This window comes from Meriones unguiculatus, chromosome 17 (assembly GCF_030254825.1).
Source record: "Meriones unguiculatus strain TT.TT164.6M chromosome 17, Bangor_MerUng_6.1, whole genome shotgun sequence".
Classification (NCBI taxonomy): Eukaryota; Metazoa; Chordata; class Mammalia; order Rodentia; family Muridae; genus Meriones; species Meriones unguiculatus.
The window spans coordinates 17153096-17180122 of NC_083364.1; the positions used below are offsets into that span (position 1 = coordinate 17153096).

At 58.7% G+C, this 27027-nt stretch overlaps 2 protein-coding genes and 1 long non-coding RNA gene across 5 annotated transcripts; 1 reads left to right on the forward strand and 2 right to left on the reverse strand.

The window, feature by feature from the left end:
- Nucleotides 1-20: 20 nt before the first annotated feature.
- LOC132648762 (uncharacterized) lies at nucleotides 21-6224 on the forward strand. 2 transcript variants are annotated; one of them, XR_009587162.1, is made up of 3 exons: nucleotides 21-597; nucleotides 2499-3879; nucleotides 4303-6224. It is a non-coding gene; the product is annotated as an uncharacterized LOC132648762 (long non-coding RNA). The 2 variants fall into 2 exon arrangements; XR_009587161.1 differs by having other exon boundaries at nucleotides 21-3879.
- Nucleotides 5378-15046, reverse strand: Klf16 (KLF transcription factor 16). Of its 2 annotated transcripts, none has more exons than XM_021648891.2 (2): nucleotides 14585-15046; nucleotides 5378-7528 (listed from the first exon to the last, which is right to left on the reverse strand). In XM_021648891.2, the coding sequence occupies exons 1-2, from the start codon at nucleotides 15036-15038 to the stop codon at nucleotides 7227-7229; spliced, it is 756 nt and encodes a 251-aa protein (XP_021504566.1). In that variant the 5' UTR covers nucleotides 15039-15046; the 3' UTR covers nucleotides 5378-7226. The 2 variants fall into 2 exon arrangements, with proteins under 2 accessions (XP_021504566.1, XP_060227111.1); XM_060371128.1 differs by lacking the exon at nucleotides 14585-15046 and adding an exon at nucleotides 9352-10934.
- A 5533-nt stretch (nucleotides 15047-20579) lies between these two features.
- Nucleotides 20580-27027, reverse strand: Abhd17a (abhydrolase domain containing 17A, depalmitoylase). Its single transcript, XM_021648871.2, has 5 exons — nucleotides 26861-27027; nucleotides 23478-23999; nucleotides 22540-22734; nucleotides 21068-21247; nucleotides 20580-20990 (listed from the first exon to the last, which is right to left on the reverse strand). The coding sequence occupies exons 2-5, from the start codon at nucleotides 23807-23809 to the stop codon at nucleotides 20765-20767; spliced, it is 933 nt and encodes a 310-aa protein (XP_021504546.1). The 5' UTR covers nucleotides 23810-23999; nucleotides 26861-27027; the 3' UTR covers nucleotides 20580-20764.

Consider the following 27027-nt stretch of genomic DNA (forward strand, 5'->3'; position numbering starts at 1 on the left):
GGACGCCGGGAAGGGCTGCCCGAAGTGCGCCTGCTTGCAATGTCGGGTCCCGGGAAATTATAGTAGCAGACGGAGGACTTGAAGCCTAGGACAAGAGACCCTCTGAAGGACACATAGTTATTTCTGGTCTCTGAGAACCTCTCGGCACCGGACTTTTGGGGAATACAGACGCGCAATCTCGAGCGTCAAAGCCCCGGAGGAGGCTGGGCTGTCCAGAGCGCGCCTGACTGTAAATGCGCCTCGGACCTCGGCTCTGCTCATCGGACCCAGACTATGCCTATTGCATTTCGCTACGTAAAGCCTTCGTGCGCCCCTCGGAGGACAAGGAGAGCGTTACCGTCGAGTCTCCGTTTATATTTTTATTTTTGTTTGTTTATATTTTATTTAGGCTGTACTTTGTGTTTCTGTGTATGTGCACCATGAGGGTATCTGAGGTGCACTTTAGTCAGAAGAGGGCGTCGGATCCCCTGAACTTGGAGCTACAGGTGGTTGTGAAGGACCATGGGGATACTGGGAGTCGAACCCTGGATGTCTCCAAGAGCAGCGAGTGCTCTTCACCGCCGAGCCATCTCTCTAGCCAGAGTCTTATCTGTTGAGGTGACTATCCAGAGAGACCCACACGTGTCTCAGTTGCCGCTCAAATATTCACCTAACCGGTGGTATCAATGGGACTTTTTTTTTCTTTTGCATTGCCTGTTTACGCTAGACAAGCGCTGTCCCATTGAGCCACACTCTGGAAAGTGTGTGTGTGTTGTTTTGTTCTGGGGTGTTTTGAGGGGTGCAGGACTGTGCACCCATACGAAGAGGCTAGAGAAACAGTGTGCCTTTCCGCCTTTTTGTTTCATCTCTTTTCTTTCCTTTTGAGACAGGCTTCTTCACTGAAATACTTCAGCTAGGCTGGCTGGCTGGGAAACTTCCAGGATCTGCTCACCTCTAACCCCAAGGCTAGGGTTGGGTGCACACAGTCACGCCCAACTTTAAGTGGGTGCTGGGAGTTAGAACTCAGGTCCCCAGGCTTGTGCACAAGCTCTCCAACCCACTGAGTCCTCTCCCCAGCCGTTTTTTCCGTTTTGCTTCTGGTTGAGGTAAGGTCTCATGGAGCACTGACTGACCGTGGATTTGCCTATTATACAGTGCTGGAGATCAGACCCAAGGCCTTATGCGTGCTAGGCAAGCACTCTAGCAACTAAGCTATATTTTTGTTTGTATATTTGGGCAGGGTCTGTCAGCCTAGGCTGACAGGGAACCTGTGGCAGTTTTCCTAAGTGCTAAGGTTACAGAACTAACACACCATGGTTGCCTGCCTTTTTAAATTTTTTATCAGTTTATTTATTTATTTAAAAAGAATCTCCTGTACTCGAGGCTCATTTTCGTGTGTGTGTGTGTGTGTGTGTGTGTGCGCGCGCGCGCGCGCGCGCGCGCGAGCGTGCATGTGTTTGGTTCTTTTGCTTTGTTTTGTTTTTTGAGACAGGGTTTCTCTGTGTAGCCTTGGCTGTCCTGGAACTCACTCTGTAGACCAGGCTGGCCTCGAACTCACAAGAGATCAGCCAGCTCCTGCCTCCCAAGTGCTGGGATTAAAGGCATGCACTACTATCACCCAGCAATAAAGATATATATATATATATATATATATTTTTTTTTTTTTTTTTTTTTTAATTACATGAAGCACACTCAGGACATAGCACAGTCACACTTCCCAGGAGGTCGTGGGATCATCAGAGCCACTGGGTGTTAGTGGCCCTGGTTGGAGATGGACATTACTGTCAGATGGAGACAAGGCTTCAGTGTGGGAAAGTTGTGGAGACGCATAGTAGGACCTGAAGCACAGTTCTGTAGATGAACTCCGTGGCGCCAGGCTACCCATGGAAACATGGCTTAAGTTATTTAATTTTCTTGTTTTCTTTTGTTTTGTTGAGACAGGGTTTCTCTGTGTAGACTTGGCTGTCCTAGACTCGATTTGTAGATCAGGCTGGCCTTGAACTCAAAGAGATCCTCCTGCCTCTGCCTCCCCACTCCTGGGATTAAAGGAGTGTGCCACCACCGCCTGGCAGGCTTAACTATAGTTTCATATTCTGTGTGCATTTATACAACTGTAAACTAGTAAGTGAATGGAGCAATGAGAGGGCAAAGAGAACCAGGTGTAGTTTGGGGACAAAAAGCCTGGACACAGGAGCTGTAGGTGACCCCAAAGCAGGGTCCCTATATAGAAACACAGTCAGTTTGGCAGCAGGGCTCCGGGACCATCAAGAGCGATGTTCCTGGTGAGGTCTTTTCTCAGCAAAGTCCTTGGGCAAAGACAGCCTGTAAGAGCGGGAGATCATTTCTCATCCCAGACAGAAAAGAAATGGGGGAGCGGGGGACACCCCAGAAAGGTAAAGCTCTCAGCTGCACCTCTCCTTTGATCCCTGCCGACACCACTGCTCAGCACCTTCACAGACAGCGCGCCCTCTGAGAGTACAGCTAACTTGATAATATATGTCATCTCCAACCCCCACCAGGCTAGAGGGCCACAGCAAGGCAATCCACAGCACCCATCTATTCACCGAAACAGTGACTGCAAACCAATTAATTCTTCCCGCATTCGGGGTGCTTGTCCAATGGTGGCGACGTGGCATGGTGGCATGGCAGTGTCTTCCTTTCTTCTGGCCTTGAACTGGAGCCTCCTGCCTGGCCTCCCCAGGAGCTGGATGACAGACATGTGGGCTATCATGCATGTTCTCCTTCTGTTTTGTTTTCCTGTAGGCTTGTCTGGACACTGTAAGTAGTGAAAATGACCTTGAACTTCTGATCCTCCTGCCTTCCACTTTCCTAGCACTGCTTGGAACTGTGTGTAAACCACGCCCACCTCAGCCACACTTAGGACTGTGAAAAGAAATAGGCATAGGAGGGAACGGAACAGGGCTTCCAGCGGAACAGGGCTTCCAGCGGAACAGGGCTTCCAGCGGAACAGGGCTTCCAGCGGAACAGGGCTTCCAGCGGAACAGGGCTTCCAGCGGAACAGGGCTTCCAGCGGAACAGGGCTTCCAGCGGAACAGGGCTTCCAGCGCAGGCCAGACTGGTGCTCATCACTCAGCCATGCCCCAAACCCTCACTGGGGAATTCAAGGCAGGGACTCCAACCTGGCCACGTCCCCCAGCCCCCACACCTCACTAGAGAATTCTCAAAAGGATCTCTGAAATAAGCTCAGCAAGGGAGACGGGAGAACACGAGGCCCTGCCAGTGGATCCTTAGACGCTTCTGAAAGAAAAATAAAAACATGCCTCCAGGCTGGAGAAACAGCTCCGCTTAAGAGCACTGGCTGCTCTTCAAGATAACCGGAGTTCAATTCCCAGCACCTGCATGGCAGCTCACAACTGTCTCTAATCCGACACCTTCACACAGACATACATGCAATACACATGAAATAAAAAGTTAAAAAAGAAAACCCACTTCCACCCAAGAACTTAAAATGTCTGTTCATATCAGCATGAATCCTACAAATTTTAAACACAACCCACAGTCAGTTCATGGATGGATGGATAAAGAACACATAGGAGTCTTTTGTTTCACACACTGGAGTCTTGTTCAGTCCTGAATAGAAAAAAAGGCTGGGACACATGACAGTGCAGGACAGTGGTTCTCAACCTTCCCAGTACTGCAACCCTTCAGCACAGCTCCCCAACCATAAAATTATTTCCATTGCTACTTCAGAACTGTAGTTTTGCTGTTATTGTGAATCACAGTACAAATATCTGTATTTTCCGATGGTGTTAGGCAACCACTGTGAAAAGCTCGTTGGACTCCCCTCCAAAGGGGGCCTGACCCACAGGTTGAGAACCGCTGGTGTCGGGCTCTGGAAAACATGATGCTCAGTGAGGCAACCAGACACAAAAGGCCACGGTGAGTAAGGGACTCCATAGAAAACATCCAGAACTGGAAATGCAGTTTGGTTGGTTTGGTTTTTTGAGACAGGGTTTCTTTGTGTAGCCCTGGCTGGCCTGGAACTCAGAGATCCGCCTGCCTCTGCCTGGATTATAGGCATGGGCCAAGAGGCCCTGCTATTGGGAATGCAGATTTAAGAAGGGTTTTCAAGGTGGGGACGATTTGCGGTGGAGCCCTGCCTAGAATTTCCGACTAAGGGGCCCAGGGCGTGGTCAGGGGTGGAGCACCTCCCTAGTCTCTGCAAAGCCCAGGATTCCATCAAAAACGTTTAAAAATGAGTAGAAGCGAGGGGTTCTGGATAAGTGAGCACAATTGTGGTGCTGCTGTTGGAGCTGCAGGCCTCATACATGCTAATCAAGCTCTCACTATTCAACCGCACAGCTTGAAACTGCCGAGAAAGATTTTGAATGGTACAAGGACCCGTGAGCTGATCGTTGTGACGGGGCCTGGGGACAGCATGGCAAGACGGCGCAGTGAAGCGGAGGTTTCCCAGGTTTGCAGGTGGGGATCCAAGAGGCCACACAAGGAGGATGTTTTCGGCCCGCGAGGAAGCTAGAATCAGATGGGAGTGTGCGCTGCGCAATTATAGAGGACTCCAGAGAACCGTGAAAGCCGGAGGAGCCGAAGGCCTCGTGGATGCCTGTGCGCGAGGCTGTGCAGTAGGAAGTGACGAGGAGCGCAGGAGCTGCGGGCGTGCCCCACTCAAGGTCTCCAGCACTGACGAACAGGAGCCAGGGAGAAGTCCCACCAGGCAGGAAGGCTTACCCTTGGGGACGGGGTCCCCCCAGCCGACATATGCGCGCAATACCAGTGTCGGCCACTAGGTGGGGTGCAGCAGCGCCCAGGCACAGGTGCGAAGGGGCGGCTCAGCTCCACCCCAGCGCCAGGTCCCTAAGCTCTGCAGAGCTCTGTGAATCGGGGTCTTTTTCTCCAACAGGGATGTAAACTCCCATTGGTTCCTAAAAGCTCTCGACCTCTTGAATCCCCACCCACATGCCTTTTTCTGCACCAACCTCCTTCATAATTCCAAGAGGGAATGCAGTAGGCATTCTACTTGCTCAGGAAGGCATAGCAAGAATGGCACGTGTGTGTGGTGGGGTCGGTCCCGAGGCATCTTCTGGCTAGAGACTGTTGAGTTCCTCCACTATGTGCAGCTCTAGGGGTCCTTCCCCACCCCCACCTCCCCTGCTGTCTCCGGAAGGGGGCGGGAAGCGGACGCCCCCAGGCGCCCTGTCACCGAGCTCCGGTTGCTGGGTAACGGGGCGGCGGGTGCGCAGCTGCGCCAGGCGTGGGTGACTTTGAGTTGTGCATGCTGCTGTAGGCAGCCCCCTCCCAGAGCCTCAGAGGGTCACAGCCCAGCTGGAGCTGCCTCAGTTTCTCCAGAACGTAGCTGGGGACCTTGGGGGACATACTGATAGGGGCGGGACATGCGAACCAATCACACAAGACACCAGGGCAGGTTTTAAAAAAGGGCTTCTTTAATTAAATACAAGGGTGAGAGGCCAGGCGGAATGGAGGAGGGGTGCCCCCACAGAAAGAACAAAATCCCTTAGACTCTTGTCCTGGCTGCCCCTCAATGGTTAGACCCAGGTCCCAGTGACCAACCAGAACGTGAAGTTAGGAGGGAGGGAGGGAGGCAGGAAAGCTCTGGTTGCTTATGGACCTCAGACCCCGTTTGCAGGAAGAACAGGGGACCAGCAAGAGCTCGGATGAAGCAGGATACATCCAAAAGACACAAGAAGAATGGGGCCCCAGCCCCCCACCCCACCCCACCACTAAGGCATCTCATTTCTGTGGCCAAAGAGAAGGGGCAAATGGAAGTACCTGGGAGGAGGGCTGGGCCAGGACCCTACGAGCCCAGCTCTAGAAGGGTAACCCCTCCCCACACACAAACATAGGCTCAGGTAAAGGTGGCTTTACCCAAAGCCTCCCTCGCTGGACGATGGAAGGTTCTGGAACAAACTGGGTAGGCCAGAAACCTCCCACAGCCTACACAGGGCAGCTCAGCTATCTCTGGGTCCCCAATTCCTGGGGGGTGGGGGTTGTCCCTAATTGCCTTTCTAGAAAAGGAACTCCAAACTGCAGTAGAAAGAGGACCCTGAGAAAGGCTCTCCTGAGAGAGACCTCCCCAATCCACTTCCATGTTCACCGTGAGACCTTCCCCCAACACTTATACCCCTGAGGACGGTGGCCACACAAAAGGACCCCCTGGAACAAGAAACTAGAGCCTGAAAAAATAGTCTATCCCTTAAAAAAAAAAAAAAATTAAAAAAAGCAAATAAAACAAAACAAAAAAACCCAAACAGAACAAAAAAATGAGCTACCCCAGGAGGCCCGGGAGCTGAGGCCCCTGCTTTCAGCCCAGGAGTCCAAGGCCACCCTCTGCAGACACCCAGGAATGTGGAGGGCATGGCAGAGCCCTACACCCCTAGCCTGATGGCCATAGGGGTCCTAGAAAAGATTGTCTGAGACGCAAGGCCACCAAGGCCAAACTCAGGGACTCTAACCCAGTGGGAGCAGGGAGGCTGAGCCCCAGGCATCAGATACCCACTGTCTCTCTCACACATATGCACACCCAGATAGGGGAAGCCAGGGCCCCTTTACCAGCAGTCAGAGAGGACAATAAATAACGTTTCCCACCTGCCCAGCACCCCACCCTGAAGTGAGTGGTGATGCTCTGTGAGGGACCTCCACACCCCTGCCTGAGACCCCCTAAGTTCTCCTCTGAAAACTGTAGCATCTCCTGTACTTCCGGGGCTAGGAGCGCGGGGAGGCCCTTACTGAGGGCAGAACCTGTGGACACCTGAGATTTGAGTACCCATGGCAGGGCGTCAGCCAGGCTGCACGACCCATTTCCCTGAACTTCCGCCAATGGCTTTCAGTGGAGTGGGGACACGCTGGGGCCCGCGGGAAGCCCCAGTCTCCTATGGCTCTGTATACCTGTGTCCCAAGCTGGAGGAGTGACTGGGGGCTGAAGGAGTGGTACTGGGTCTGGGCTTCGTGCCCAGTGCCACCCAGGAGGGAAGGCAGAGGGTGGCAGGAGGGGAAAGGGGGCCTGCTGACTGCCCATTTAGGGGTCCCTGCAGAGGGAATGGAACAGCTGATCATGGCTATTTACAGACAGAACCCTAGGCCACCTTCCAGGCCCCCAGGTGACCCAAGTCCGTTCTCAGTACCCTGGCTGCCTCCTTGAGGTGGGCTGGGACTCCAGGACACGGGCTTTCCAGAGGACAGGCGTGTCCCTTGATGGAAATCCCTGCTGATGCGTGGCGAGCGGACCACTCTCAGGGTGGGTAGCCAGGGCTCTACAAGGCGGCAGGAGCTGGGCTAGGGACAGGGCTAGGGGAGGGGCTGCCAGCCAGGCTACAGGGCAGCGAGTCGCTGGGGGAGGCGCTGCGGGCACCGGGTCGCCGGAGCAGTTCCGGACGGAAGCCGGGATGGCGTCGGGCGTGCTTGGTCAGGTGGTCGCTGCGGGTGAAGCGCTTGGTGCACAGGGGACAGGGAAACCGCTTCTCGCCCGTGTGCGTCCGGTGGTGGCGGGCCAGCTCATCGGAACGTGCAAACTTCTTGTCGCAGCCAGGCCAGTCACAGGCAAAGGGCCGCTCACCTGGACAGAAAAAGAACAGAGCGGTCAGAGGGCCAGGGCAGGGAATGCCCATAAATGCCCAGGCTGCCACCCACCTACAGAGTCAGCCTAATTTACCCTCCACGTCGGGCAACTTGGATGAGCGTGGCTGGACCACCTTGCTTCCGCGTGCACTAAACGGCAGGCACGGGGCTCCGAGCCTGGCTTGTTCTGAACCCGAGGCCTTCCACATGCTGAAGGGAGCGCTCTGCCCCCTGAGCTACATTCCCGGCCAGCCCTACAGGTCTGTGGAGTGGGCCAACATGCCCATAGTTAGTCTATGTCTTTTTCCTGCCCATCCTAACAGGTCCTCAGATGTCCTTTCTTCCAAATGACCACGAGGCGGCGAAAGGAGGCGAAAGGACCTAGGACACATGGACACGGGACACTCCCCTGTACCCTGGGCCATGGGCAGATCTGACTAATCAGACCCAGCTAGTTTCAGCCCACGATTCTGAAGCTGGGGTACAGAGCAGAGCAGTCATGTGCCCTGCCGAGGTCACCAGGCAACCCCCAAAGTAAGCTGAAATTCACCAGCTGGATGGAGAGGAGAGTGCTGGGGGCGTGGCTTCAAGGGGCGGAGCCAGTCAGACTGGCTGCACTTGCAGCTGGGCAGGGGCGGGCCAACACTAGGCAACTTCCTCCACAGACCACTCCCATCCCTCTGGTGGCCTCGCTGGCCCTGCCAAGGACCCGCCAGCAACAGCTATCCCCTCCCTGGCCCCCCGGAGGCCCCCACACCACCAGGCCGAGCTCGCCTCATGGTTAGCATCTTCCTAGACGGACCTCCAAGGACCGAGGAAAGGCCGGTGGGTTCACCTAGAACCCCAGAGCCTCGGACTTGGTCTGGATGGCCCTAGGCTCCAGGGCCCGTGTGCGCACAGGGCCGACCTGAAAGCGTACAATTCTGCTTGTGACAGAATCCAGAGGGGGAAGGAGGCAGAACCAGGCCACTAAGTGACCCGGAGGCCTAAACTCTGGGAAGTCACAAGCCGGACTAGCACAAGGTCATCTCCAGTGGTCCCAGGCTAATCCACTGGGAAACAGGTACTCTGAAGGAGTCCCTCAGAAAATGGCCAAGGGGCCCTCCGGGCAGGACTAATGGAAGTGAGGAGAGGAAGTGTAGAGGCGACCAGAAAGCGGAACAGATACTGGGCTAGCCCGAAGACGGGGTGACCTGGTGACATCTTTGCTCTAAGCAGCTCAAGGGATCCCAGGAGAGAGGCACTAAACTGAGGAAGAGGAGGGAAAGCGGGCGGGTCCGGGACCAGGCACCCATCGCCGCCCAGGAAGCAGCCAGAAGAAAACTCTCTCCATCCGGGACCCCTGCAAACCACACCCAAGCGCCCCTTACTATGGGGCACAGGACGCAGGAAACTGGGGTACCCACGGTCCAGTTGCGTGTGGCATCCGGGCAACCCGAGGCCCCAGAAGTTGCGACCCTGGGCAGCAAAGGAAGGGACAAGGGAGCAGCGTTCCCGGGCGGTTGCCAGTAGCTCTCAGCATTTCCAAAGTGTCCCCTGAATGATCTGAAATGCCGGGTCCCAGTAAGAACGTCCGTCAGCGGGCCCCAGAGTCCCAAGGCAGCCCCAGAACGCACTGCCCCACCCCAGCCCGACCGCAGCGCTCAAGGGGCTCAGTCTGGACGGGAGGGACTCTTGGTTATGGGGAGAGAGGTTGCTAGCTTTGGAACCGGGCGACAGAACCATGTCCGTCCGAGGGGGACAATCCTGTCGCCATTTTGCGCTTGGAGGAGGGGGAGGGGCGAGAGGAAAGGGGATACCCCCAGCATGCAACCAGCTTACTTCCCCTTTCGGGGCCTCCCTGCGGGGCTGGTCCCCGCCTCTCGTCCCCTAGTTCCACTCTGCCAGAAGCTCCGCTCTGCCAGGAGCAGGTTGCAGTGGAGGCGCCCGCGGCCCGCGCCGGCCCGCTGGGAACGCAGCTGCCGCAGTAGCTCGGCGGCGACCGGCGGAGACATCGGCGGCCCAACCGGCCTTGCTCACGTGGTCCTCGCTCCCGCCACGGGGAAAACAGAGGCCCGGGCAGGGTCGCCTGGCTGCGCTGGGAGCCTGCCAGCGCCCGCCCCGCGCTGGGGGGGGTTGGGGGCGCACGTGTGCACACCGGTGGCGGTATGGTACCCAGAGCACACTCCCCCGCCCCTGAAACGTCGGGCATCTACCCGGAGGGGTGCTGCAGGCGAGGGAGCGTTCCCAAGCCCTAGACACCTGACTGCAGGACCTCCTGGCCCGGAGAAGGGTTAGGTGGGTGGGGACCACGCAGAAACGGCCCTGTGGGCGTGGCTATGGACTTGACCCTCTGACTCAGGCGGGGCCGAGGTGAACTGGGGACGACTCGGAAGCCTTAGGTGCTTTGCAGCCTTGAAAACAGGCAAGGTTGTGACATCCTGTAAACTCCTCCAGGAGGGGCGTGGCCAGCAGAGGGGGACCCGAAGGTGCAGTTTCCACCAGGCCACGCCTCACCCTGCCTGGGTCTGGCCTCCTCCGGGGAAGGCCTGGACTGGTACTTTTTTTTTCAGCCCAGCAGCTGTACAAGAGCTTGTCAGATCTCCACCTTGGCTGGGAGTCAAGGATGAAGCCCAAACCTTGGCTCTGTTGGCTGCCAGCTACCCCTTCCCAGAGGGGCATGACCTCTGACTCTGCTGGTGGTCTCCCAATAGGACATCTGTCCCTCCCCAGCTGGGGCCCAGTGCTGGGTTCCTAAAATGTCACAGCATGAGTCTGGCGTGCAGCGAGGGGCTTAACGCTTGCTGAGGGAAAGTCTACAGGATAAAGACACATGAACCAGGGCCAGGAAGGCTGGCTCACTGCGCCCCTCAGTTTGACATCTCCCAAGAGAGGGCTCCTATCACCCCATTTACATAAAAGAGGGGAAGTGGGCTAGCAAGATGCCTCCTTCCACCAAGCCCACGTTAGAAGAGAACCAATTCGCCAAATTGTCCTCTGACCTTTCACATATGCACCAAGGCACACACGTGCCCACACACACAGGAAATAGAAATATGTTCATCCAGGCAGTGGCAGCACACGCAGAGGCAGGCGGGTCCGAGTTCGAGACCAGCCTGGGCTGCATTTTAAGTCCCAGCCTAGTCAGGGCTACCAAGTTGAAACTGTCTCAAAAGCCCATCAATTAGAGAGGGGCGGCATGGCTCTGTACCCCTCCCAGGGGGCCCGGCTACCCGAATACTCCCCACCTCGCAGGAGCTCTTGAGACTGGGGAGTCAAGATGGCACCCTCACAAGACTTCCCAGGACAGACACCAACCCACCCCACCTGCTTGTATCATCTACCCACTGTCAGCCCATCTGGGTGCTTTTATCAGAAGCCTGGGTGGGGGTGTGGTTATCACCTCCAGCAATGTTGGGGCTCCACCACCAGCTGGGGAACATGCCCCAGCTGCTGTGGTGCTGGAGGGAGGCACGGAGGTGAGGGTGGGAGCAGTCCTCCGGGCCACCTGAACCCCACAGGGCCTGAGCCTTTCCCCTCTGCCTGTGGGCGTGACCAGGCCTCAGTTTCCCCATCTGTCTCTCCTCCTGGAGACATCTTCGGAAGAAACACTAGGGAAAGCCCTGGCATCTCTACACTCCACCCCTTCAGGCACCACCCCACACTGAACCCTCCCACCCTAATCCCTCCTCTATAAAGAGATTTCCTGATAAAGCCGGGCTAGCCTCCTAGACACCCCCCCCCCCCCGAGATTAAAGGCAACCCTTCAGTAGCCCTCAAAATCCCAGCCACACCGTTCCTGGCCCCACCCAGCTACGCAGGCCTCAGCAAATCTCTCTCCACTTTCCAACTCACGGTTCGTGGGGAGAGGGTGCAAGGCCCACAGAGCCCCTGACAGCCTTGGTAACCATAGGCATTAACATTTCTTCAGACGCTTGTAAGTGTTTGGCATTAGTGTGTGTGGAGGAGTGTGTGCACCTCGCCCCACAGTGTGTGTGGGACCCAGTGACAGCATCTCCCGCTGTGTAGGTCTCCGGGACCATCTCTTCGCAGTCACCCTTCCCCAACTGAGCCATCACCCTGGCACCGACACTAACGTTTCTCAGACTTAAGGAAACAGGATTTTCAGATAATATGCCCAGAGGTGACCCTGAAGCCCTCCAGAAGAAACTGAGCAGTACCTGGGAGACTTCTGTGGCTGTCCCCATCAGTGGGAGCCCATGGCGAGGAGTGCAGAGGCCACCCAGCAGGGCCCAGGACACCTTACTCAGAATAACCTGGTCCCAAAGGGCTGAGACCCTGCCTGGATGAACATTCAGGCCTTTCCCACATTCTGTCTCCAGGGACCAAATCAAGGACCCCCACCCCCAGAGGCCCAGGGAAAGAGGATGCCAGAGATAGAGGGGGCTTAGAAAGCAGAACGGGAGCCAGCCTCTCCTCCCGCCCCCGCCCCAAGGCTGGCTCTCTCTCAGTATCCATGGTAACCACGTCAACATCTCCCACAGTCTCTAAAGTCCTTCCCCACCCCAAGCAGGGGCTGCGGCATCCATAGTGCCAAGCTCTGCCTACTGCCTGTAGGCCTTCGGATGGGGGTGTCCTGTATTCCCCAGCTCTCCTCTGCACCCCAAGTACAACAGGGTGGATATAATGGGCCGCAAGGTGGCTCTCTAACCTGTTCTATCTATGGCTATGGCAGAGAACTAAACCGATCCAGGCCTTAGCATGCACGAGTGGGTGAACAGAGACAGGGCTCTCTCTCCTGGTCCACAGCCTTCCACATGACTCTGAAGGGGACCAGATCTACCCCAGGCCACTGACCCTGACACAGGCATGGCCACACAGGCTTCCTAAGTCAGACACGGTTCCTGCTTGTATTCCTAGCCCTCAGAAGAAAGCTGAAGCAGGAGGATTGGCTCAAGTTTCAAAGCCAGTCTGGACTACAATGAGAACTTGTCTCAGAGAATGAGGCTTTTAAAATTAACTACGCGGTACCAAGGTTGGTGGCACACGCCTTTAATCCCAGTACTCAGGAGGCAGGGGGATCTGAGTTCAAGGTCAGCCTCGTCTACACAGCAACTTCCAGGACAGCCAGGGCTACAGCCTATCAGGAAAAAATAAGTCATTTAAATTAACTATATGGCAGGACGTGTGATACCCCCAAATAACATTAAGGTGTCCAGATTCAATGTGGCTCTTCTGGTCCCACAAATGGCTATTATAAGGTGAGTTTGGGGCCACGGTACTCCGTTTCCCATGGTGGATGAGTGTCATGCAGGATCAGGAGAAGAATGGAACCCCACGTGCCCAGCACAAGGACTGCCCTAGCTATCCCAAGACCCTCGACTTTACCTCTCTGGCCTCAGTTTCTCTAGCAAGCCAAGTCACCCCTCCCAGCTTAGGGGTGGCTTGTAGCCATTGACAGTTGAACAACAGAACTGTCTCCTGATGTCCTAGGTTTGTGTGGGGGGGGGAGGGCTGGATTCCTCTTTTACAGACCCCAAGTTCTGAGAACCAGGAAGAATGCTGGATAGGAAGGTATGGGTGGTACGGCCTGACTCAGAAAGAAAGGGTCTCTGGCCCAACAGGCTCCTCTTACTCTACTGGCAAACTTACTTGGCATGAGCAAGGATACCCTAGACTCCAGTCTGTGGCAAAGAGAGGCATCTTTTTCTCCCTCCATCCGTCCCTCCCTCGCTCTCTCTCACCCTTGCTTTGCCTGTAGCCCCCTCAAATGTTCTGTAGAGAGAAATGTGTAGCAATAGCGAATGCGGTGGAGCCCACGCTCTGTCGTCCACCTCGGTTCCAACATGGGGCAGCCTCTAGACCGCAGCCTCTGAAGAGAGCGACTGAGGGACAAAGTAAGAGGAGGGACCATCTTTGCCCACCCTCCAGCTTAGCGGTTGCCAAAGATGGCGCCTCCACCCCATACCTGCCCTCAATATGCCTGGTGGCCACCCACACAGCTATGGAGGCTGTCCTAAACTCTTTCAGTGTGGCCATCATGCAAGCTCCTGGACCAAGCTCTCTTTGGGTGCCTTGTTGCTCACAGCCACGGTAAGAGTGGGGTAGTCTGTATCTTTTATACTGACAGGCAGACCAAAAGCAGGTAAGTCAGGGGGGATGACAAAGGCAGGTCGCTCTATGGGGGGGGGGGCTCAGAGCTGTTGACTATACCACACATAGAGGGACAGCCTCTCAGATAAAACCTTGGGGTAACCAATAGAGAAAGCAGCCAAAACCTGGCAAAAGGTTCTCTACCCAATCCCGAAGCACTGGGCTTCTCAGAGACCCTGATGTGTCTTAAGTCTAGCTGCCCACCTTGGGCAGATGTGTCACGGGTGTGTGGAGGGCGCAAACACAAGGGGTCGGTGGGGGGAAGGGAGGGAGTCGTCAAGATTTCAATCCCACTGGATTGGAGATTCAAGCCCCTAATCCAGGTCCAGGACGTGGCCTCTCTCCACTACATTTAAGTACACAGAATGGGGGAAAAAAATGTTGGGGGCAGCCACCCTCTCCCCACCGCCAACCCCTCGTTCAGGCCAGAGGCTTTGCCACCCTCCGGAGGGAATCCGAGAGGCTACCCTGGAGGTGGCGACCCGGATCCACCCAGCCCTTTCACAGATAAGGAAACTGAGGCTGGGGGAGGGTCGAGGAAGAACTACGGAACCGGATGTTCTGACCACCAAGCAAGCGCAAGAGACCAGGAGTGCAGAGAAACAGGAGAGGAACACGAATCAGAACTGAAGGGGTAGAGAGCTGAGGGCCACGATCGCGCGTGGCGAACTCGCCGTGCCGGGGTGGATCCCGAACAGCCCGCAGTCACGGGAGCTCCGGCCACCAGGACCGCCCTCCGCGCGCCGGCCGACCGCGTGGCCGCCACGCCCCCCGCGCGCGCCCCACCCACCAAGTCCACGCCCTCCCGGGCGGCGGGGCGGCGGAGGCCCGGGCGCGCCCCCCTCCCCGCCCCCCACGAGCCACGCAGTTTCGGGGTCCCCAGTGGGGTGGGGGGAGGGGGTCCCCGAGACCTCTCCATCGCGCCCCTGCACCCCACGGCTGCTAAAAACGAGGAGCTTACCTGTGTGCGTCCGCAGGTGTGACTTGAGGTGCGAAGACTTGTAATAGGCTTTGGCGCAGCCCGGGAAGGGACACCGGTGGCTCTTGGCGGCGCCGGGGGCGCGGCCCGAAGAAGGAGACGAAGCAGCCGAGGAGGAGGAGGCCGGTGAGGTGCCCCCCGCGGTGCTGGCTGCGGTGGCGCCTCCCGGCCCGCCTCGCAGATCCGCCAAGATGCTGGCGGCCAGCAGGTGGGGCGCAGCGGTGGCGCCTCCCGGCCCCGGAGCGGTGGCTGGCGGTGGCGGTGCCCCAGGGGTCCCGGGCGGCGTGGCCTCGCGGCGCGTGGCGCGCACATCCAGGCCGGCAGCGGGGCCCGCGCCCTCGGGGCCGGGTCGCCCGCGATGCACCACGGCTCCCGAGGAGATGGCCATGAGCACGTCGGCGGCGAAGTAATCCACGCACGCCACAGCCGCCGACATGCCGGGCAGGGGCGCGCGGGCGCGGGATCGGCGGCGGGAGAGAAGCGGAGGCGGCGGGAGCTGCGCCCGTCCGGCCGGCGGCGGCTGCTGGAGTGCGGGAGGCGGAGGAGGAGGGAAAAGAGGAGGAGGCCCCGGCGCGCCGCCGCCGCCGCCCGCGCTCAGCCCCGCCCCGCCCCGCCTGACGCGCCCTGACGCACCGGAGCCCGCGGGGGCGGCCGCGGACCGCCCCGCCCGGAGGACGCCCCCTCGGGGCTCAGTGGCCACGCCCTCTCCCCACCGCGGTCACGCCCCCTCCCGCCGCGCCCTCCGCCGTCCGGATGGTCGCGCGCCATCGCGGATGGGCGGAGCTCACTCCGCCAGCCGCGGGTCCTCTCCCACTTCCGAGCCTCGTGTGCCAGCGGAGCGCACCCTCTTTACGAAAGAACAAGCCAAACGGAGAGAGCCCCTCCCCTCGGCCTGGCACGCGCGGCCGCCACCGGCGCCCTCGCCGGATCGCCACCTCCCCACACGCTGGGGGTTACGCCCACCTCCGCGGCACGCCCACACGCCGCGCCCCGGCCGCGGGGGCCCCGCCTCCTGCCCTGTGCTCGCCACGCCTCCTCCGGCGGCGTGCTCCATCTCCTCCCGGGCGCGCCCACCGCGCTGTGGCGGGTGCGCAGTCGCTGGGAACCCTCCCCTTTCCAACCACCCCCCCGCCCCCGCCGCACACTCAGATCCTGGGGCGCGCCCCTGTCCGCGGAGGGGGGGGCTGGGATCCGCACGTGGCCAGGGTGGGGGTGCGGAAGCTCGCTGCCCCGCCCCCGGGCCACGTGCGCGACCCTCCCCCTCCTTCCTCGCCCTGGCGCGGGGCAGTAACTCGGCAGTCCTGACTTCCCGTAACTGGGTTCCCCGATGCCGCGCTGAGCTTGGGGACGAAAATATCCTGGAGGTAGGACGCGGGGACGCGGGGTACCCACCACCCCGCCTGGCTGAGCGAGTCTGGATGGAGTGCGTCTTTGCGCACCAGGATCCAGGAATCACTAGGCCTGTGGATAACCGGGACGGCAGAAGTGAGCGGCGGTGCCGTGGAAAGGCCTGGCTCGGCCGCCTATGCCAAGCTGGGAACGCCGAGGTCTGGGCGACCCTCCCCTGGCTCGGCCGGGCCCCTGCTGATAAGTCACTGGAAACTCCACGACCGATGGCCCCCTGGAAGCCCCAGGCGCCCGGTGCGCGGAAGTAGGCGAGCAGGCTCCCGCCCCTTCCTAACTCCCGCCGGGTTGCGGAGGCCGTGCAGTGGCCCTCGCGGCCTCCAGGGGGCGAAGCGCCCCAGCCGACCGCAGGCTCAGCCCCAACTCCTCCATCTTCGTGTTTGTTCCCCAGCGCAGGCTAGACGGTGGCGGAGCTCCCTACCCTGGGTGTCGTCTCTGCCTTCCCTACCTGCACCCAGGCTGACCTGGTCGGGCTCCACCTCTCTGCCGTCGAGTTGGCTGTGTACCCTTAGGCCCCGCTGTACTTTGGGGTGACACCCTGTGTCTCTTAACGGCAGAAGCTGCATACTCTGGGGAGCCCAGCGGTACTCTGGAAGGGCAGGCCACACCCACCATTTCCCCCCAGGCTTGGTCTCCAACAACCAGAACCATGGCGGTCCTGGCCCGGCTTCAGCGCCTTCCTGTGGGAATCCGTTGCCCTACCCTCTGCGCCCCTACACACACCTGAAGAGAGGCGCCGCGTACAGTTCCCTTCTGAGAAGGGCCGTCCGTGGCTCATGATGTCACACCTACAAACCGCCCTGTGGGCTGTAAGCCGGGTTGGTTGTACAGCCACCAGGTGGCGCCACTCAACATGCCCCGACTGTATCCCTACACCTCAGTGGTGTCCCCAGGGCTTCAGGCTGTGAGAGCCATCTGGGCCATGCCTGCCACTGCACAGAGCAGCCCCCGCGTGGGTGCCCGTAAACCGTGGCGACTTATCCTCGTTAGGCCAGCCGCAGCCACATGCAAGCCGGGTAACAATGGAGCCCGCTGCTGACCCAGGACAGTCCTAAGGAACAGTCGCCCTACCTTACCCATGGTACAGTCAAAACTGAAACCCTGCGCACACAGGTCTGCCGCGGAGGATTCTGGGAAAATAAACAGCTTGCTTCCACAAGGCAAAACAAGTGAGTCGCTCTCTGTGATAGTGTCCCTGGGGCTCAGGCACAGGCCCTTGCTAGTCCCGTGGGTGAGTTGTTTTGTTTCTATTTTCAGATAGGACTGGGGTAGAACAGGGCTGAGCTACCCTGACTACCAACATTTGGCTACAGCCCTGGCTGTCCAGGAACTTTGTAGATCAAGTTGTCCTCAAACTCACAAGAGAACCGCTCACCTCACCTTCTAAGTGCTGGTGTTCAAGGTGTGGCCATCACCCAGGCCCCAGAGGTGAACCCCTAAGGGCCCTGTTGAGAGCTCTCTCTGAGGGACAGGACTCTCAGGCAGGGAGCCTGAGAGCAAATGGAGCCACTTGGGTTTCAAAGAGAAGCTGGGGACCCCAGGGACCTGTCGCCTGCCTGAGACTTAACAGTGTGCCTGTTCTGACCTTTGCCCTGGGGAGGGCCACACAGACCTGGTCAGGTTTGACAGAGATGACAGGCCCGTGTCCCTGGTGTCCCAAGCCACGTGGCTGAGGAAGGTTGACACCAAATGCTCCAGAGGCCAGCCAGGCTTCGGCTGTTTTTCTTGGGGACGGCGACTCTAAGATTAGCTTCAATGATGGCAGCATCCAACACAAACAGAAGCAGGGCCAGGGTGTGAGGACCATGGTTTAATTATCCAAGCATGGAGTGCACACCTGTTTCCTAGCACTCCCAAGGTGGAGGCAGGAAGAGCAGATCAGGATCATGCTTGGCTACCGTCGTGAGTTGCAAAGCTGGCACAAACCTGTAATCCCAGCAGGCGGAGGCAGGCAGATCTCTCAAGTTTGAGGCCAGCCTGGTCTACAGAGTGAGTTCCAGGACAGCCAGGGCTACACGGAGACCCTGTTTTCAAACAAACAAGCAAAACCAAAAAAGCCAATAAACAGCTAAATAAACAAATAAACAAACCACAAAGTCATTGGGGAATGGTGGCACATCCTTTTAATGCCTGCTTTTCACAGGCAGAAGCAGCCAGGTCGTTGTGAGTTCAAGGCTAGCCTGGGTGGAATACATGAACAGACCCTGTTTCAGAAAACAACAAAAAGAGAGTAGGGCAGGGCATGGTTAGAACACTGGCTACTTTCTATTTTACTTTTTACTTTTTTCAGTTTGTTTTATTCTGAGACAGGGTGTTTCTGTGTAGCCTTGGCTGTCCTGGGCTTTCTTTGTGGACCAGGCTGTCCTCCAGCTCGCAGAGCTCCAGAACACTGTGGCTCCTCTTACAGAGGATCCGAGTTCAGTTCCCAGCTCTATGTGGAGCGGCTCACAGCCACCCGCACCTCCTGCTCCGGGGACCCGAGACCCTTTTCTTGCCTCCTGGGCACCTGCACTCTAGTGGTTCAGAGATCTACCTATAGGCCACTCACACACTTATTTTTTTTTTGTAAGTTTGTCAGCACTTGTGAGAGTCCAGAGGCATGAGATCTCCTGGTGTGACAGGCCGTTGTGAGCTTGCTGTGGGTGCTTGGAACTGAGCTGGGTCCTCGGCCAAGAGCAGGAAGTGCTCTTAACCACTGGGCTGTCTCCGCGAGCCCCCAGTTTCCTTAATATATGAAACACTTTAGCAAAACAAACTGGGTGGAAAGAGGCCACAAAGCACAGATGATTTAAATATACATCTTTATAATAAATGTACATTTACCCAACTTTGAAGTGACTGAGAGTGACAGAGACGATTAGAAAACAGGAAGCATTTCAAAAGTTGGCTGGAGCAGGGCCAGCCACATGGCTCTGTAAAGACACTTGCCTCCAAGCCTGACAACCTGAATTCAGTCCCAGAGAGAGCTGACTCCTGACCCTTGGCCTCTGACCTGTTCACAGACGTGTTCTTGTTGGTTTGGGTTGTTCCAGAGTTTCTATGTGTAGCCCTGGCTGTAGCGGAATCTCAAATCCAAAGAGATTCACCTGCCTCTGCCTCCCACGTGCTGGCATTAAACTCACACAGTACAGACACCATGCCTGCCTGTTTGTTTTTAATTTGCTGTAGCTGACACCTGGTTCATGTCAGTCATTCAGCAATGGGAAGGCTTAAGGCCTTAGGATTGCCTCGAGTTGGAGGGCAGCCTGGGTTAGTGAGTTGCAGTCCAGCAGGCTCAGAGACAGTGAGACCTTGTCTTACAGAAACAAAATGGCAAACACGTGGGCTGTGGCTGAGCGAGCAGAGCTCTCACCTGGCGCGCACTGCACCCAGGTTCCGGCCCCAGCAGCACATAAGCCAGATGGGCAACACTCTGGATCAGCTCAGGATGACGGCGAGCTACAGAGCAAGACCCTGTCTCAAAAAGGAGACAGAGGACTGGGGCTGCAGCTCAGTGAGCAGAGTGCTGGCCTTCTGTGCAGGGAGCCCTGGCTTCCAAGCCTAGCATCCAGGAAACCAGATATTTGGGGTGGCAACAGCTGGGCTTCGGGGAGAGGGTTGGGGGAAGATCATTTCTTCTAAGTATTCAAACACAGCTTTGCTGCTTGGCCGCTGCCCCCAGCCTCCACCTCCCATTTAGCTTTTGAGACAAGGTTTCATTCTGTATCCTAGGCAGTCATAAATATTGGTAGCAATCCTCCTGCCTCAGCCTCCCAACTGCAGGAGGACCTGCTAGGAGAGACTTACCCCTCCTTACCATCTACATCCTGGGCCTGTGTGCTTTTCTTCCTTCCTGCACCAAGATCTGCCTGCGACAGCTTGGGCTTTGAAGTTCAGCACTGGGGGGTTTGGGAGGTTGAGGGGCTGGGGGACAGTGGGCAGGGCTCAGGATGGGACAGGAGGGGGTTGGGGTGGGAAAGCCTGCAGCAGGAAGTCAGGATGGGAGCTCCAGGCCAGTGGGACTGTGGACAGGGATCTAGTGAGGGCCTCCTCGCAACTTGTGCAAAGGTCCTGAGGCCAGAGAAGAGTGGGCGCAGGATTAGGAATGCCCCAACTTGGTGAAGCTGGCTTGGGGGCCAGCGTCAGCACTACCTAGCTTATGGAGTCACTTCTGTCCCAGGTGCTATGGCCAGGTCCCCACACACCACCCACTCTTGAAGTGACCTTGCAGCAGCAGGAGTTAGCTCAGGGTGCCGACTTCCCTGCAGATAGGCCCTCCTTGCCCTCGGGACCCTACGGCTAACGGAAACAGCACATGGCTGAACTCCACAGAGCACACCACCCTAGGCCACCTGCGGTCCTGGGGAGACCTCTGCTCCCAGCTGGCACAGTGTATCACCTGGCCCAGCTTTGGGGTCCGCAGGGCCTGGGAGCTCATGCCCTCTGCACAGTGGGGACCAGGAGTCCTGCAGAGCAAGGTGCTGCCCTGACCCCTGGGTGCAGGCCCAGGCAGGGAGGCCCCCACCCACCTGGTCTTGGCGACCTCCCAACCGTAGGAAGGCACACTGGAGCCATGAAGAAGCCAAGGCAACCCTAAAATCTTAAACCTTTAATTACTTTCCCTCTTTCCTTCTCTTTTCTTCCACGAGGAGAGAAGAGGGACCTCTGTCACCTGCACATGGCTCGGGGCCCCTTAGGGTGCTGAGCAGGGTCCTGGGCGCCGGGTCACATGCAGCCCCGGCAGGAGGCCCGTATACTGCTGAGGTCCCTGTGGCTTGGCTAGGTGCGTTGGCTGGGCAGCTCCTGGGAGATGAAGCGTCGCAGGCGCTCCAGGTATTGACTGTACAGCTCAATGTCGTTGTGCCCAGCGCCCTCCACCCACAGCGGCTCCACGGCCTTCGGGCAGCGCTCATACAGTGCCAGCCCGTGTGAAAAGTCGATCACCTCGTCTTCCGTGCCGTGGATGATGAGCACCGGTGACGTGATCTTCGACACCTTCTCGATGCTGAGGGAGAAGTCGGTCAGGCTGGGGACCTGCCCCTCCCCTCCCCCGCCCCGCTCCAGCCCCACCCCCATGCTCACTTTGGGAAAGCATCGAAGCAGTAGGTCTTCTTGGTGTCAGGGAAGGCCACCCGCATGCCGGAGGTGAGAGGCGAGTGCAGGACCACCGCAGCGCACTCATAGCGTGACGCCAGGTCCACCGTGGGCACCGTGCCAATGCTCTGGCCATACAGGATGATGCTGTCCGGGCTGATGCCGTACCTGACCAGCAGCAGGATCAGGGTCAGCAGGTCTGGAGGTGAGTGGCTCCCTGGCTTTTCCCGCAGTCCCTCCCACGGGGGAGTCAGCATGATAGTGCCTGACTGGGGCAGACTGTGGACTAAGACCCCATGTCAACAGTTCCTGCTCCCTCCTGACCCCAGAGAGGAGGCAGGCTGACTTCCCAGCACTGCCTCCCCACCAGCCTGGGTCTTTGGGAATTTAGGAAACTGTGTCCCCACTGGCTTGGCCCACTTTAGGGGCCCCTGAGTCCCTCCTGCCAACTTAGATGCTTGCACAACATAGGCAAAGTGCCCGCTCAGGTCCTGGGAGCCGGTCCATTCCCAGCCCCCCACCCCCACCCCGTAGATCCATGTGGCCACTCCCCCTGGCTGAGCTGGCCTGGTGCTGCCCCTGCTGTGGTTCCCACCTGTCTCAGGCAAGCCTCCACAGGGTGCTCTCCCGATCCCAGGTAGGAGCTGGGTCACCTAAAGGCAACCCACACCTGTGTGCTGACCAAGGCCTACCAGCTCTGTCTGCTCAGCGCTCGCCTCGGCTCAGGCCCTTCCCACCATGGGGGTGGCCCCTTCAGGAGAGGCACCCCACCTCTCCTGAGGCTTAGCCTGGTGTTGAGGGAGGTCGATGCCATGGTAGGACAAATGGACAGAGCTCAGCACACACAGCAGTGAGTCTCCAGCCCGGGGCAAGGCACCTGTGGCACGGGGGAGGGGCACGCAGGTCCCCAGCGGCAGCACCAGCAGTAGCAGGGGACCCAGCCCAGTGGGACCAGGCCCTTCTCCAGAGCCGTCCAGTTCCAGCACTACATGGGGGCCTCACGACAAGGGTGGCGGTCCTACGGCCCCCGCATGGACCCTGCTCTATGAGTGCACAGAACGGGCCCCCGTAAGGTGGGGTGACCAGGAAGGCCAAGTCTGACAGGAGCCCCAAGACTAAGGGTCTGGAAGACAGGCTGGGGGCTGAGACCTGCTGACTGCCACCACCCGGGCAGCCTCTAGCACAGCTTGCTGGCCCTTCTGCCGCCTGCCCCGGAGCGAGTTCACCTGAGGGCACAGAGTCCTAGGGTCCCCTGGCCCTTGGCTACCAACCACCTGCTCCCAAGTCCCTCAACGGGTATCTCTTAGACTCAGTGTCCTCTGTTCACCCTCAGACCTTTTCCTGCGGACAGCAAGGACAGCTGGTGCCCATCCCCCACCACCATCACAGGTGGCTTTCCCTGCAGCCCCACCGGCCACTGGCATTCCCCCACCTCTGCCCCAAGAAGCCAGAGCCCTCACCTGGTCCGCAGGGCCTGCCAGGCAGCATCAATGTCAGCATAGAGGTTCTTCTCCGAGGGCCGGCCAGAGCTGATGCCGTAGCCGGAGTAGTCGTAGGAGAAGATGTTGCAGCCGATGCGCGTGCCCAGGCCGACGTAGAAGCTGCACATCTGGCCCAGGTCCACCGCATTGCCATGCGAGAAGAGAACCGTGTACCTAGCGGTGCAGGTGACAGGGGCATGGGCACAGGCTGGCCGCCCGCCCTGGCAGCCACAGCACCCAGTCTCTACTTGGAACTGCATTGCTGGGGGCCGGGTGCTGGCTGGAGTCACGCAGAGGGACCCGCTGCGACTTCAATTTTCCACAGACACAAGTCCAGCCAAGGAGGCCAGTGGCCATTCCCGTGATGGCATGCACAGCCCCATGTACGGGAACTGCCCAAAGAAAGAGCCTGCTCCTGCAGGCCTCCACGAGTGGGTTCCAGTGCTGGAGGGGGGACCTGGCCCATCCCTGGCCACCAGCAAACTTTTTTCCTTCGATACAGGGTTTCTCTGTGTAGCCTTGTAGACCAGGCTGGCCTTGAACTCACAGAGATCCACCTGCCTCTGCCTCCCAGAGTGCTGGGTTCACAGGCCCGTGACCGCACCCGGTACCAGCAAACTCCTAAGGTCCATCCTGTTTTCAGTTGACCTCTGGCCAACCCGGACAGGCCTGTAACAAAGCGAAGCTCTGCCCAGGCGGTTTCCTGAAGCACCTGCCTGACTCCTAAGAAAAAGGCTTGCCCTTGGACCCGAGGCTCCACTTGGCAAAGCTGTGGCTCCCTCTACCTCACCCTCTGGCAAGGGAACTGAAAGCAGGGTCTCCTGTCCCTTTCAAGAGGGGTGAGGTGGGCTGGAACACAGGGCAGTGCAGTACCCATGCATCCCTGCGGTGAGGCCTGGTGGGAGGGCCCAGCTCACCTGGCACCCGGTACGCAGCGCACATACATGCAGGCGATGCGGTTGGCGCGCGCGCTCTTGGTCACGAAGACCTCGATGGTGTCCAGCTCACGCTGGCCGTACTGGAAGTCAGCACGCTCCGTCAGGTGGATCTTCCAGCGCCCAGGGGTGGCCGCTGAGGTCCGCAGGGGACCCGAGGGGGCAGCGCCGGCCCCGCCGGGCCCCGGCTCGGGTTCAGGTACCAGAGAATAGGTGGGGTCGGGAGGCAGGAAGGCGAGCTTGGCGGCGATGCGGCCCGGGCAGGGAGGGCAGCAGAAGAGGCAGCAGAGCTCGCTCACCGACAGGCCGTTCATGGCGGGCGCCGGGCCCGCGCCGGGCCAGGGGAGGGGCGGGGGTGCTCCGAGAAGCGGGCAGCGGGCGGCCAGGCTCGTGGGCCGCACACCTCAGTCCCGTTAGGAGGCCGCGGACCGGCCCCACCGTGGTCCAAGGTGGGCCTCCGGGAGCCTCGCAGCCACAGGTCTCCATGCCATACAGTGGGACACCCTGCGGGGACACCGAGAGGTGGGTTCCCTCCAGGAAGCCCGGGTGGAAGCACGTGCCAGCCTGTGCCGGTCAAGGAGGAAGGCGTGTCCCCGCACTCGCGGCCTATCTTGGACCTCTTGGCCTGCCCACAGCCCTAGCTCATCCGGCAGCCTCTCCTGAGCCTCTGATCCACAGCTCCTGCTATGTATGCCCCCCGAAACCCCCAGGCCTATGCCCAGACCGTTCTGCCCGCTCCAGTGTCTCTCTCAGTCCTTGAAGGAGTTATCCTTCAGAACAGGAAACCAAGGCAGCCCCAGGTCTCTGCCCACCCCCCAACAGAGTTTTTCTGTGCAGCCTTGGCTGTCCTGGTCTCACTTTGTAGACCAGGCTGGCCTCGGACTCACAGAGATCTACCTGCCTCTGCCGCCCTGAGTGCCGGGAGACCCAAAGGCTCATAGGCTCCCAGGCAGGGGGGTGGGGGAGGGTTGAGCCACAGGGCCTTGGAACACAGAGAAAGAGCCCAGGGGAGGAAACAGGCACAAAGACGAGGAACAAGGACAGGATGCATGCCAGACATAGGGCCCCACTGACTGGGACAATGGGTTGTCCCTGTGCTTGGGGCAAGGCTGGTCTCCCTGGAGTCAGGGCAGCTGGGGCCTCCTGCCCCTTAAACCTCAGGGTTCAGTCACCCAACCTCCCAGGTCTTGGTTCCTTGCTTGCCTCGTGGAGGCAGCAAACTGCGGAAGGTAAGTTAAGTGGCAGAAAGGGGCCTGGCTCTAATGGAAACTCAAATGCTCCACTTGTAGGACACCCTGAAATGTGTTCAACACCAAAGCCACTACCATTGTGTACAGGGCTGCCCAATGGACAGACATTTCCAGAAGCTCCCCACCAACCATGCCTGCTGTCTCTCACAGCTCAATTTTAACAGGCTATCTATGAACGCCTGGGGTTTCGGCCACAGCATAGAAATCCACAGGGACAGAGGGCATGCATGGGTAACGAGCAAGGGGAGACACACGACAGACACATCTCAGACCCCCATGGACCTGAGAGGTGAGGCCAGGGGCTAGATAAACCAATGTCCTGGTCCACAATTAAGGGGCATAGCCAGGGCAGGGACAAAGACAGTGTCATGAAGTCCACAGCTCCCAGGTGGCAATTCTCAGAGGCAGGTGACCCTGTTTCCAAGAGACACCAGGCCAAATCTGTAACTGGGAGCACTCCAGGCACGGAGTGGGTGGGGACCAGGGATTCTGTCCAGGACCCCCAAGTAACCCAGAACAGCCTATCAGGGAATGATCCTGCCCCAAACGTCCACAAGGTCAATGTTTAGAGGTAACAGCTTTATGGCCCAGGCCTCCTTACCTAACAGCCCTCGATGACAGAGGGCATGGAGGGATCTGCAGTGAGAAAGAACCCCGACCCCACTGGAGAAGAAAGAGGTGGATGAGGCTTACAACCGAAGCTTGCCTCCAGGACACTCCCACAGATCCTCAGGCTGGCTGGGTCCATCCACCAGCCCCACCGGAACCTTTGCCCTGCTGCACTCTAGCCTCCTTGCCTGGGTCACACACGCCAAGCTCTTCCCCCCCTCGCCACAGCACACACCCATAGAGTGACCTCCCTTTTAGGGGTGTCCTCCTTCCTCCCAACACCAACCACATCCCTAGGCACAGGTTATCCGCTGTGCAATCCCTGCTGCCTCATCTTGCAGTATGCTTTCTAGACAAGTCAAACAGAGGCCTCCGTTTCCCTCCTACACCATTGACCTCTGGGTCCTCCACATAGTATTCTGAATCCTTCTGCATTTCTTCTACAGTTAACCAGATCTCCAGCCTACAACGAGAAACTCCATGTGGGCAGGGCCAGTGAGACCAATAAATACCTGCTTTCACTCAGCAACCACATGCCGAGCAGCCAGAGAAAATGAAGCTATAGGGAAATGACATAAGCCTCCGGGACAGACAGCTTGTGGGACCTCATGTTACAGATGGGTGCCACTGTGTAGCCTAAGCCAAGAGCTTTTCACTCACCGCCACTGAAAAGCCCAAGCACTGTGATCACAAACCTAAAACCAGGCCCTGGTGTTAAAAGTAGCCAGGCTACTATAAGGGCTCTGGGACGACCTACATATGACTGCCTGCACTGGCATGCCTCACCCAGCCAGTCAGAGCAGGGAGGCAACCCTCCCTGGGAACTGAAGGGTGCAAAGAATGTAGTAGGTTGAGGGAGATGGCTCGGCTTGCTACCAGATCTGAAGAGCAGTTGATCAGGGGACCCCCATGGCAGGAGAAGACTGACTACAGAGTGCCGGCCTCTGGCCCCTGCGTGGGTGCACACATGTTAAAAAAAAAAAAAAAAGGAAATAGCTAAGTGACAGAGGACGAGAGATAAGCCCGGGCGGCGAGAGAGGATTGGAAAAACTGCAAGAGGGGCTCTCAGGGGAGCGGGCCGGCTCTAGCTGCACCCTTGGGTTCTGTTGCAACGTGAGGACTTCATCGTGGGGTGATGAGGAACCATGAAGGAGCCCCGGGCTGCATGAGGGAAGCCCGCTGTGGGGCCCCAACTGGCAGGAAGACGCCAGACATGAAGCACAAGTGGCCGGCGAGTGTCAGGAGATGGAAGCGGAGGTGGTGTGGGATCGGGGCAGGTTCCGGAGCTGGCTCCGGGTCTGCGGCTGGGCCCGGGCGTTCCTCGGAGCAGAGCCGCATCCTGAGGAGGTTAGGCGATTGCTCCGGGGCCGCTGCCCGGGGAGATGGGGACGCCAGGGACAGGGTGGGTGCGCTGGTCCGCAGCTCTCCCCGGAGGGCGCAGGGCCACGCTCGACTCGGCCCCACTCCGCAAACCGCCGCAGCCCGCGCGCGCCCGCCCGCACTCACCGCCGCCCGCGCCCGCCGGCCCCGGGGCCGCACTCCATGGCTCCCGGCCAACCGCCCGTGCGTCCGTCCGTCTGTCCCTGGGGACCCGGGCCGGGCCTCCTGCGCCGCCACCACCGCAGCTCCGCCGCGGGCGGAAGTGAGCTTCGTTCTAGCACCGCCCCGGAAGT